This window comes from Gavialis gangeticus, unplaced genomic scaffold, assembly GCF_001723915.1.
Source record: "Gavialis gangeticus isolate Ggan-Ray unplaced genomic scaffold, GavGan_comp1, whole genome shotgun sequence".
In the NCBI taxonomy this organism is placed as follows: Eukaryota; Metazoa; Chordata; order Crocodylia; family Gavialidae; genus Gavialis; species Gavialis gangeticus.
In genome coordinates this window covers 44,278,796-44,291,357 of record NW_017729006.1, presented here as the reverse complement: position 1 = coordinate 44,291,357, position 12,562 = coordinate 44,278,796, and the positions used below count along the sequence as shown (strand labels likewise).

The window sequence follows — 12,562 nt, the reverse complement described above, 5'->3', positions numbered from 1 at the left end:
AGACCACCAGGTTGGTCTGACAGGACCTCCCACTGATGAACCCGTGTTGGTTGCCCCTAAGCATGCAGTCCCCTGCTGGCCCCTCCTGGATGTGTGCCAGAATAATTTTCTCGAACAGCTTGCCTAGGATCGAGGTACGACTAACTGGCCTATAGTTTCCCGGGTCCTCCTTCCTCCCTTTTTTGAAGATGGGAACCACGTTGGCCCTCTTCCAGTCCTCCGGTACCTCTCCAGAGCACCACGAGTGCTCATAAAGCCGTGCCAGGGGACCTGCAATGACCTCGGCCAGTTCCTTTAGAACTCTAGGGTGGAAATCATCCGGACCGGCTGACTTGAAAACATCCAGCCCCTCCAGAAGCTCCCTAACTAAATCCTCGCTAACCCTAGGCCCAGGTGTGCCCCCCTGGGGCCCGAGGGAGGCCCAGCAGGGAGGTGGCTGTTCTGGTCCCTACTTAGGAAGACGGAGGCAAAGAAATCGTTAAACATGTTAGCTTTGTCGTCTGGTGTGACGACCAAATTTCCCAACGCGTCCTGCATTACATTCAAACATTAAACTACAAAAAAAAAATCCTCATGGCCCAGGAAGATTAACACCTTTGAATAAAGTAGGTTCAGTTCCTCTGTGGCAGGCCTGGGGCTTCCCAGATAGACTTAAGAGACAAAGAAAGCATCCAGGACAACTAGAGAAAAAGGGAGATAGCTGTGATCAATGGGAAATTCCCAGAGCTGTATGTGTTCCTTGGAGAAAGCTAAGGAAGCAGCTGAAAGAACTGCCTACAGACCTTACTAAGCCAAAAGGCTGAAAGCCAACAAGGCAGCAGAGGGACTTGCATTCCCCATGCCACCAAACCAAACCCAAAGAGTTGGAAAAGCAAGAGAACAGCAGAAGGATTCATCTGCTGACTTCCCCTGTTCCAGAAAGGATTTGAGGGCCAGGGAAATAATGTGGGACGGCAGAAACGCAATGAACTTTCCAAACTGGAGGGCTGAGAGGCAAGGGGGCAAAGAGTCTGGCCGACTGACTGACCGGCCCAACAAAAAGGATGCCCCTGCCTCTGCTGAAGAAGGAATTCAGCCTGAGCTGGTGCAGCAGTTTCACAAAGGGGATGGAAGAGCAGCCGTGGGAGAGGTGGGAGACACCAGAACTGGGGTATGCGTGTCAATATACCTTGTACAGGACTTTTAAGGAGTGTGTGCATTAACTGGAATAAATGGAAAAATGTGTTGCAATTGTAAGCACTTCCACTATGTGTAATGATCAGGGATCTGGATTTTCTATTTGGCATGGAAAAATGCAGTAAAACCCAGGTTTTCTCATTTTAAAGAGAAACATGCAGAAAAAGGCAGGTTTCCCCTTTCAGGATGGCAGAGTTCCAGCTCGCAAGGGGCTGGGGGGAGCAGGAGGAGGGCAGTCAGGCAAGAGATGCCATGTGCACATGCATACGTACACATGCACATGGCCCCCAGGCAGCCTGGAGATCTGGTCCCACAGCTCCCTGCAGGTATGTAGAGGCAGAGGGCAGGGGCGGGGTACTGAGGCCCCCATAGTGAAGGATTGAGTTGGGTAGGGCAGAAGCTGGGGATGCTGCTCAGCCAGAGTGGTGCAGCCACAGAGCCTGGGCAGAGAGCGGGATGGAGCTGTGGGAGCTCATCTGGGGGGCAGGGGGCTCGCTCCCTGCACACTGCCAGGGGGGCCATGTGGGGCACATGCCCCCATATCTGTGCACGGGGTGGAGGTGGGCTGCCTTCTGTATGCTCAGATTCCCCACCCTGCTGCCCTCCCTGCAGGGCCTCCACAAACCAGTGGGTGGGACCAGACAGGGAAGCTGGATGCTACTGCCTGGAGCCCCATGCCGCCACGTCACGGCGCCCCCTGCCCACCAGCAGCACTAGGGGTGGTGGTGCAGAGTTTTGCCCCCTGATGCTACCAGGTGGGCAGGGAGCACCTCACCATGGCAGCGCAGAGCTCCCAGCAGCAGCAATGAGCCTCCCCACCTCAGTCTGCTGTGCCAGGTCCTGCCTGCTGGGCTGTGGAGGGCCTGGGGAGAGGACAGCAGGGTAGGCAGCCTGAGCCCACAGAGGACAGTCCACACCTCCCCCAGAATTTGCTTCATCTGTGCTGCCCATGGGAGAGGGGAAGCCAAGCTTCACCACAGCAGCCACTGCCTCCCACATGCAGCAGCCAGGGCTCAGGCACTGCTGTAGTAGAGGGCAGGGAGCTGTGGACCCAGGCCCCTGGCCCCATAGCTGTGGCAGCTGGGGGCCCCCTCCAGCAGGGCTGGAGGGGGCGAGAAGTGAGGGGCACCAGCAGGACACTGGTATAATCAGGGCTGCTCAGCACCACAAAGCAGTGGAAGGGGACAGCCACAGCTGGATCCATGTCCTGGTGAGCAAAGGAAGGGGGCAGGGAGAGCTCTGGATTTACCATGAGAAAAAACCCAAAATCAAACACCAACATTTATAGGTATTTAGAAGTTATGTTATTACAGTGATTGAGGCACTGGCAGGCTTCCAAATTGTTTTGAAATTGTAAATATATCAATAAACATTGTCTTTGTGTGTGTGTGCATGCACACACAGATATAGATATATAGTGGCATTTCATTTTAATTGTGGGAAAAAAACCCACGGATTTTGGGGCTGAGGAAGGGAAAACAAAAATGGGTGTTTTGCAGTATTGTACATGCCAACAGGGGGTGCTTCAGCAGCAAAGCAGTTTTGTTAGACATAATGAAATTGAGGAATCTTAGGAGGGAAAACTAAGGCAGGAAAACCTCAGGGGATCCCATTTTCTGGGTCTCTCTGGTTTGGAAAGTTGACACCAAAAATAAGTAGTATAAAGCAAGGCTACATAGTAAATCAGCAGCAGGCAAGGGAGTAAGATTTACAAGATTTCTTAGACCTTAGGTTTTGTATACCAACCACTAAATCAGTGGATAGACCAAGTGAAAAAAATGGTGCATCTGAGTCTACTGAAACTGACACCCAAGAACAAGAAAACCTCATTACAAAAATCAATCAATCAATCACTAGTGACCAGCCAGGCTGTAAAACATCCTTCCATTTTTCAGCTAGCATATGCTAATTTTAGTCCAAGTTTCTTTGACACAAAGGCTGCTTGTAGACATTAAAAATAAATAAATAAATAAAATGGCACTTGACTTTAAACTTGCCCTGTTCACACAAGGAGCTCCATGCATGCCTAGAAGAGGCAGTATGTCAGCTGGGCTCTGCTCGTCTGACATCCGTAAAGATCAGGCACTTTAGTGGGGCCTTTTTTGGTGCTTTTATCTAATAGTTGATCAAATCAGCTTCAGCTAAAAGTGCCAATAAACCCCTGCTGAAGTGCCCAATCTTTACAGATGCTGCAGAGCTGGATCCAACTAATACACTGCTGCTTCTGATACAGCATTTTTGGTTGGTTTGTTTTTTTAATGTTTGCAAGCAGCCAAAATGAACAAGAAAAGATTACTAGGACTATTTGGTAACAAGGCAGAATAAGATCCGACTGTTCAGGAGAAATAAAATGGGACTTAAAGCACCATCCCTAATAACTGCTACTCTGTTTCACTAATGTTTTAAATCTACATGACACTGCAATCCAAATAAGAGTTTTACTTAGTTTCATTTATTAAAAAAAAACAAAAGATGCAGGTCAGAAGGGACAACAGTTCGTGAAAATATTGGACAATAATAGGACATCTAGTGCTGGGCCTAGGACAAGGATGCCATGCTCAATAATCTTTCAAAAAGGCAAAGGTGCACTCAATCAAGGCTTTTACCTACTTCTGAAAGACAAATATGACCATCCTTTTCTATGCCATACCCAAAGAAACGGCTAAGTTATTTAAGCAAATGTGAATATACTATACTTCCCATACAGAATATTTTCTAAATGAGGAAAAGGCCACATTTGCCTTCCATTTTTGCTATGGGTTAAAGCACCACAGTGCAAAACAAGCAAACAAAAAACTGCATCTTATGCAGAAATATATCAAAGTTTAACTATTTTCTATTCATGCAATCTGGAAATTAGAGGCATTTGTTATTGAAGCAAACCTTTTTTTTTTAAATCAGGCAAAATATAAATCATAATATTTTGATGTCTCTTACCTGGCAAAGAAGAATTTATACAACCCCAAACTTCTCCCTGAAAAGTAAAATGCAATTAAACAAAAGTAAATTTTTAATCAGTGACAGACCATGACATTCTACTACATTCATACTCAAGTTCAGAATAGAACAGCAGAATGACTAATCTACCAATGGTGCAAATTTCAAGGCATTTAGACAAACTTCTAAGGAGCTGGGAAGGAGCTTCCAACCACAAAGACAGAATTTTGCTCAGGTAGCATGAAGATGGGTAACTGTATAAAAAGACAGATGGAAGAAAGATCCTAAAAGATAAATTAATCAAGAAGGTTTAAATATAAGACCTCTACACTTGTTTTCTCTAAAAACCAAGTTGGGTGAAGGTGCAGAGACTCTAGAGGGTAGGGACAGGATTCAAAATGACATTAATAAATTGGAGAAACTGTCTGAAATTAATCAAAGAAATTCAGTAAGGACAAACATGAAATCCTTGGGACAGAACAACTGTATGCACACATACAGACTGGGAAAAGGACTAGGCTGCAGTACTGCAGAAAAGGAGCTGGGGGTTATAGTAGCTCATATTTAGCTTATGGTCTAACACTGTGCTCTAATTGCAAAAAAAGCTAATTAGCATACTGGTTTGCATTAACATGCTAATCACCTGCAAATCATGAGAAGTAATTCTCCTGTTCTGTTCAGCACTGGTGAGACCTCATCTAGAGTGCTGTGCTCAGTTTTGTGCACCTCACATCTAAGCCCCCTTCCATCTCCATATGGGGTCTGAACATGAATCTCTCAGGACAGTGTTCTAACCACCTTGACACAGGATAGGCACTAACCAAGCTGCTTACTGGTGCTCCCTGTGAAACTTGCCCCTGGGCTGCCAAGAAGGGGAGAATCATGAGACAAGAAGAAAGTACGGAAGCCTGGGGGGTGGCTCAGCAAGACAGCTACTGCCTTTAGGGTGTGTTGTCTTCTAGCCTGGAGCCTTGCTTCTATTAAGGTAAAAATGTCTGCACTGGCATCCATCAATTTTTCCCCAATAACTTCAAATGCGAGGGGCTATGGCTCAGTTTCAAAATGAATGCTGGCCAAGATTTTGGATGATACCCATCTGGTACCACAGAAGTTAGAGCACTGAACTAAGAAGTCAGAAAAACTCAAGTTCAAACCCGCTCTGGGCAAGGCTGCCCTAGAACCTGAGTCTCCAGCTTGTCAGTTGACTAACCTAATCCCTCAACTACAGGGGTTAAAAAATGAAAGCATCCTCCACCATTTTGTTGTTTCCAGGAGTTGCGCCCAGGTATGCACCAACATAGCTGTTTACCTGCCTAAGATTATGCATTCAGGAATAGAATTCCTACCTGTGCATAAGTGACAGAACTGCCACTTCCATAACTCCCACTTAAACAAGCAACAGGAAACAGAATGCCACCCTGAATCAACCAATTAAGGAGAATTACAAGTCTCAGCAAGTGGATGGAAAGATGGCGTAAGAAAACTTTTAGCTTGTTAAGCACGATAAAAGGATGTGCCCCAATACTGGACACTACTTAGTTCCATTTTGGTTATAAAAATCCAGAAAACTTGAAGGGATTGTTTAAACTGAGAATGATATATGCTACAAATATCTGCAGTACTTGAACTATTATGTTTTGAAATATAAAGTACAACGAAAGTTAGAGATGTGCTGAAGAAAGGACCAGCTGAGGCCACAGAGAATGACTCAGTAAAGGTTATGCGTCTCTGGTAATTAACCATTCAAACTAAAATTATATGCAGTGCACCAACCACTACTTTAGAAGGTCAAAATGTAAAACTATCAGTTTCTCCGTACTATGCACTCAAGCCCACAAAGTTTAAGTAAGGGGTGGGCAAAATACAGCCCACAGGGCACATCCGGCCCACCAGGCCATTCTATCCAGGCTGCAGGGCCCCTAAAAAATTTAGAAAATTAATATTAATCTGTTCCTGGCTGCCTGTCAAAGATGAAAAGACACTGGTGCAGTAGGACCCAGGGGAAGCCAGCAGCAGGACCCAAGCAGCCCAGCAGCAAAGCCTGCCCGGCCCCACCCCACCGAACTGGAAGCCTCTACCTAGCAGAGGCTTCTGACCTGGGACCTTGGGGCTGTTCATGCCTCCCTCTGCCGGAGAGGGGAATTCAGATACGAGGCACAGAGTGTGGGGGGAGGCAGGAGAGGACCATGGGCAATCGCCTCAGTCCTTGGGGCCAGGCTGGGCCAGCTCCTGCTGAGTCCCGCAGTCCGGCAATGCAGCCAGGAGCCACATGGTGCTGTAGTGACTGACAGTGGGCAGGAAAGTGGGGAAATGGCAGCTATAGGCACAGGAGTGGCAGAGAGTGGGCACACAGGAATGCAGAGACAGCTGGGCAGGAACGCAGGGCCCGCGCTGATATCCCAGGGCCAGCACCAGTGCGGCCCAGAGCAGGGAGGCAGGAGTGTGGGGTCTGGCACCAGCTGTGCTAGAGACTGCGCAGGGATCCCACGCTCCTGCCACCCCGCTCTAGGACCCGCTGGCATTGGCTCCAGGACACAGGTGCCTCCTGAGTTACGTGGGCACTTGCCCCCCCCAGCAGCCAGTCAGTAACCGGGGGGCAGGGGGGAAGGGCCCCCCACAGCTAATTACACCGACCCGGAAGTGCCAGAGGCGTGCCCAGAAGTGCCAGTGGCGCTTCTCCTGGCACCCTGCTCCCTGGCCGGCACTCTCAGAAGGGGCACCAGCACTCCCACCTGCCCCCCCCGCCTGTCGCCTAAGCGAGGAATGCTACCTTTCAGGGGGTGCACCAGTGCTCTTAGGGGGGGTGCACGTGCACCCCTTACGCATTACCACTGGCTGCAGGCCCCGCACTCCCGTTCAGCTGTTGCTGTACCCACTCACTGCCACTTGCCCCTGACTGTAATTGCTATTTCCCTGCTTTCCTGCCTGCTGCCAGCCACTCCAGCACCACATGGCTCCTAGCTGCATCACCGGACCACAGGAGCATGGGGTCTAGGACGGAGGAACAGAGACGGAGTGTGTGTGTGCGTTTGTAATGCGAGTGACACACGCACACCTCACCATACACATGTACCCACACCCACCCTTGCACCGCCATACATGCAGACTCCTACACCCTCCCTCCCACAAACCCACACCCCACATATCCACACAACCGCCACACCCCAAAAACCCCCACACAAACACCCACTTCCTCCCACACACCCCACATACCCACACAACCACAGCCCCCCACAAACTTATACCCAACCCCCATGCCCTCACCCCCCCAACAACATACAAGAGTAAGACTACATTTTAGGCTAATGTGCAATCATGTCTATAGACACTACACAAACTCATAAATCAGGACAAAAATATTATTGAATGTTGTAGATGTTCACTTTTTAGAATATAATTTGGTATTTTTATGGTTCTGAGATGGCAAAACCCCTTAATGAAAGGAGTACTTCTGGGGGCAAGGGGAGGGACTTTTGGTGGCAAAGGTTAGGGGCTAGGGGGTGGGACTTCTGGTCACAAGATGGCAACCAGGGAGCAAGGCACCTGTCAAGGGGCAGGGCTACCCATGCAACCATCAACAGCTTGCCAGAACTCAGTAAGCAGCCCCCCACCCTAAATAATTGCCTGCCCCTGGTTTAAGTCCTATGAATATGGTATCTTTAAAAAAATATATCACAGTACGGATACAACAACTGAGTACATAAAAACTCCTCTTAAAAGGACTTAATTTGCAATTTAATGCAAAGTCACTGCATCTATTAGTAGGGGTCTACCCAACTCAAGGAGGCAGCCACCTAATTTTGTGGGCTGATCACAGGGCCAGCTGCCATTTTCAAGGGTTTATTGTGGCTGCCCACTACCCACCACCACCACCAATTGGCTGCAAAGGCGCCCCATCATGGAGCCCTGTCCCTCACTGCCAATTGCTGAAGAGGGGTAGGGCCCCATAACAGGCAGTCCTCTCAGTCACCCAACAGCGAAGGGGCAGGGATGACAGCCAACTTGGGCTCCCCTGTGTGCCAGCAGCCCCACCTCCTCTCTTCCCCGTCAGTGGGCCGCACTGCCCAGTTGCAACACTGTGAGGACTGCTGGCTCCCTCTGGGAAGCCAGCATTTTATTTTCGGTAAGTTTTGTTTTTTCTTTGCATATTTCATGGGCAATGCTGGATTTTGCATTTTCTGCAAAAAATCACAATTACGGTACATCCCTATCTATTGCTTTTGAGCAAGCACTGGGAGAATATTAACTATTCCATGTTGTATCACAAGAGCGTCAAAGATATGACCTGTGGGGTCCCATCGCCTGGTGCTGTCCTTGGGTACCCCCCACAGTGCACCCCAGCCTTGCCCTGTGGGCAAGGCAGAGGATTTGAACCACACGCAGTGCCCATCCTGGCTGCTCTGGGATCCATGCTGCACACAGCACCAGTTCCAACAAGTCCAGGACACATTACATGCACAGGCACAGCCATGGACTAGTCGGGGGGGTACACTGTGTGTGGTGCAGATCCCAGAATAGATGCCACATACAACGCTGTCTGACAAAGGTAAGCCACACGTCGTACACAGCATCTGCTCCTGGCTGATCCAGGACCTGTACTACACATGGCACCTGCTCTAGCCAGTCCAGACCCACAGGGCGAGATGAGTTTGACACCCCTGAAGCATCATATCAGTTCAACATGACAGAATCAAAAGAAAATTCCATAGTGGAAGTAGAAGTGAAGAGGCTCATGGGCCAGAGACAAAAGTATTAAATGGCAAGAAGAGAAAGAACGCTGGCTGTATTTCTCTTCAAACAGGAATTCAAATTTATTTTCGTTTTATGCATCTCTTCCAACTGCCCATCAACTTGCCATGCCAGACTAGACCAGCCCAGAAGCCAGAAGAAGGTGAGAATGCTGTCATGAAGAAGATGATGCTACTGGTCCCATTCTACTGCTGAAAAGTACTCTTCTTCTTTCCCACAAGACAGTTCACTCTGCTTTTGATTACTGTACTAAATACAATTCCAAGTTATTCTCCATGGCCTCCCACTCTGATAATATCTGTACTGTGCCTACTCCAATCTGTGGCTAGAATGCCTTTTCTACCACAATTTCAAATGCTGAGTGTTGCAAACATGATAGTCCAGATAGCATGCAGAAGGCAAGATGGATTTTTGTGATATCTTTTATTCAACCAACTGTATACTTGAGCAAGGTATTGGACAAACTTCTGGGCACAAAGCGCTCTTCTTCAGGTGATCTAACTAAAGGTGACCAGAAGAAGGGCATTTTGTCCCCAAAAGCTTGCCCACCATTTCTCCCAACTATACAGTTGGCCCAGTAAGAGATAACAGAACACGTACGCTTTAACACCACATCCTTTTTATCATTAACAAATCATCATTTCCAGATATAAAAATACATGGTTAAGCAGTGCACACACATTTTTCATCACTGATTTTAAAGTATATTTCATTCACCACTAGAAAAAGGAGAACTAGTAGCTAATTTCTTTTTCCTGTCCCCTATATATCCACGCTACCCCTTTTCTTAGCTCTACAGTACCTCCTGAAAACATTCTGTCATGATAGCCGTAAGTCCTAGTCCTCTACTCTATTTATGTAAATAAAAAAAATACATATGAAAATAAATGCTATTACCAGCTTGCAATCTGTTTATTAGATCTTGTATTTTACTTATACCAGCAGTTTTCAAACAATGGTTTGTAGACCACCATTCTCTTCACTGATTACCCACAGAAACAAAACATTAAGAATTATGTCTTGAGAATGTGGGAGAAGAGGTAGCCCATTAGGGAGTTTTCTTTCTTAAAAAGGCCCCACAAAATGCTAGAGCTGGAGAATTAATAGACCTACACATTGTTCACTTAAACTGAACACTCTTTAAGAAGGAGACCTGGTTTCAACTTGTCTGAGAACTCAGCGAAATGCTGATGCTATATAAAACAATAAAAATTGATCAGTAAATTATGAAAATTAAAATTTGACTATCTTCAAGTAAAATTGTTGCTGTGTTTCCATGGTAGAAGGCTTTCAAATTAATCTATATATCAATGATTATTTCTCAGGGTATACAAGTAAGCAAGCAGTTAAGATGCAACAATCCATTATGTAATTTCCTAGTATTTAACCAGATTACTTTCAAAAAGATTACTTAAACTGTTATATTACAGCCAATAAAAAGATTTCTCCAGAGTCTCACCTCTGGCCAAAGCTCAGTCAGAGCAGCTTCATCGCTCACCTTTTAACTAACTCAATCCTGGACGAGCTGTGTGTCAGGCTGCCATCAACCGTAGAGACAAAATGGCAAGCACACCCCACAAGGTAACTCTGCCCAGTATACAGCTTTATTCTTAGCAGAAAACAAATCTTAACCTCCATTATCTCTAGTAAATCCCAAGAACTAGCATTCAGCAGTATCATCAATTCTGATTTTATTGCAAACTTTGCAATACTTGATACTATTTATTAGACACTTTGCCTATGGAATCTTGAGATTACATAAGAATCTAAACTTTCATTTAAGAGTTTTCTACATCTCATACCCAGGAATAAAAGTTTGAAAAAGAAGATTAAACACTTGAGCCAGGTAGATAGGCACTTCAGCTGCTTACAGATGTGGAAAAAAAAATTGAACTTTACTTTTAGCTGCATGTGTCCCCATATCGAGCACAGCGCATACCCAGAAGAGGCACTGCATTAGCCTGACCCAGCTTGCCCAATATCTGTATAAATTTGGCACTTCAGCAGAGCTTTTTGGCATTTTTCTCTAATAGCTAATTCAATCAGCTATTAGAAAAAGCACCAAAAAGCCCTGCTGAAGTGCCCGATCTATACAGATGTTAGGGCACCACATCAAACTAACGTGCTTTGTCTTCCAGTAAAGTGCTGGTTTGTTATTTGTTTGGGGTTTTTTCCACATCTGTCAGTGGCCTAAGATAAAGACCCAGAAAGTAAACACAATTAACTCAAAATTCATCTTGAAATTTTGTAATTTTAAGCAAAGTTTCATGATTTTGAGACCTTACAGATTTGGAGAACTTGTGAAGTCAATAGTGATTTAACAAGTTTTACTTAAAAAATGTTAAAGTTTACCATTGATTCTGGGCAATATTCAGGTGCCCGCTGCAGTAAGTGCTTCAAACGGGAATCACTCTTAGAAGACAATATCTGTTACGGAAAGATCAGAAGACAGAAATATATTTTTAATATATTATAAAAATACATACACTTCCAAGTTCTTTAAACCTCAAGACTGTATATTTTTTAATCTTACTGTCTCCTAACTTTCTCGATTTAGTTTTGTGTGCACATAATGCCTTCTTATATAACATGTGAAAGTTTATTTGAAACTTGAGGTATTGGGACAATCTCTCAAAAATGCCACACTTTTCTGAGATGTGGAGGTAGATTTTCTCTCTCTTCCCTTTGTAAATGCAAGGGAAGATGACTTAAGCCTGTGCTCACATGAGAAACAGTGTTTTTCCTAATCTTTTCAAACAACTCTTTGAAGGACTTAACTCCAGAGTCAGTCTCAGTATAAAAAGGTCCAGGTCTCTGGAAAACGAGCCCAGGATCTCAAGAGTTGAACCAGAGTCAGTGAAACAGTAACTGAAAAGCCTGTTTAGATCTGATAAAACTTTTATCTTCCTGATAACTTTGAGAGGGGGGAAGGAAATCAAAAGCAGGCCCTTCTCACCTTCTACATCCTCTTAGGTAAGGACCAACAGATTGAGTGTCTATTAAGGATATCTCAAGTTAAAGAAAGCAGACTGAACGCTCACAATTTACTCCTGGATGTGTAAGTGTATATGCATAGATGCCTACACACACATGCTGAGAAGACATACACACCAACAACAAAATATAAAAGGGCCCTCCTGTTTCTGCCCCTGTTACCCAAGTGGTTATGGCACTTACCCAGGAAGCCAGAAAATGCGGGTTCTAGCCCCACCACCCAACCCTGCATCTGAAAGAGCCACTAATGTGGCCCCACCTGTAGAAAAAGGACTAGCACTTCCAGTTAACATGTTTCACAAAGAGGTTTGACTAGCTGTCCACAATCTGCAAATATATCCTGTATCTGATTTTCCACCCAAGATGTAGAAAAATGACCTTGCAAAGATAGCTGGCTGTAGTGTTTTGGAGACCAAGGAATCGCATAGCAGACAGTGTATCTGCTAGCTTATGAACAGAGATCCGGGTTTTCCGTTTCCCACAGAAAAACAGAGAAAAAACAGTTTTCCCCTTTATCCGAGGAAAACATGGATTTCTCATTTTAGCAGAGAAACCCATGAAATTTGCAGTTTTGCAAAGACCTCTAGAGGCTGGCAGTTTCAGCATATAGTGGGGTGGGAGGGAACATGAGGCTGGTCAGGCAAGTTTGCCATGTGCTTGTATATGCACATGGCCACCACACAGCCTGAACAACAGTTCCTGTAGG

The 12,562-nt window shown here is 45.8% G+C and overlaps 1 protein-coding gene across 2 annotated transcripts in view; it reads right to left on the bottom strand.

The window, feature by feature from the left end:
- RECK (reversion inducing cysteine rich protein with kazal motifs) overlaps positions 1-12,562 on the bottom strand; it is a 129,669-nt gene that overhangs the window by 114,818 nt on the left and 2,289 nt on the right. For both annotated transcript variants that reach the window (XM_019509153.1, XM_019509152.1), the window contains exons 2-3: positions 11,215-11,289; positions 4,114-4,150 (exon numbers count right to left, since the gene is read on the bottom strand). In XM_019509153.1, the coding sequence (XP_019364698.1) occupies positions 4,114-4,150; positions 11,215-11,289 (112 nt within the window). The remainder of the gene's footprint in view (positions 1-4,113; positions 4,151-11,214; positions 11,290-12,562) is intronic.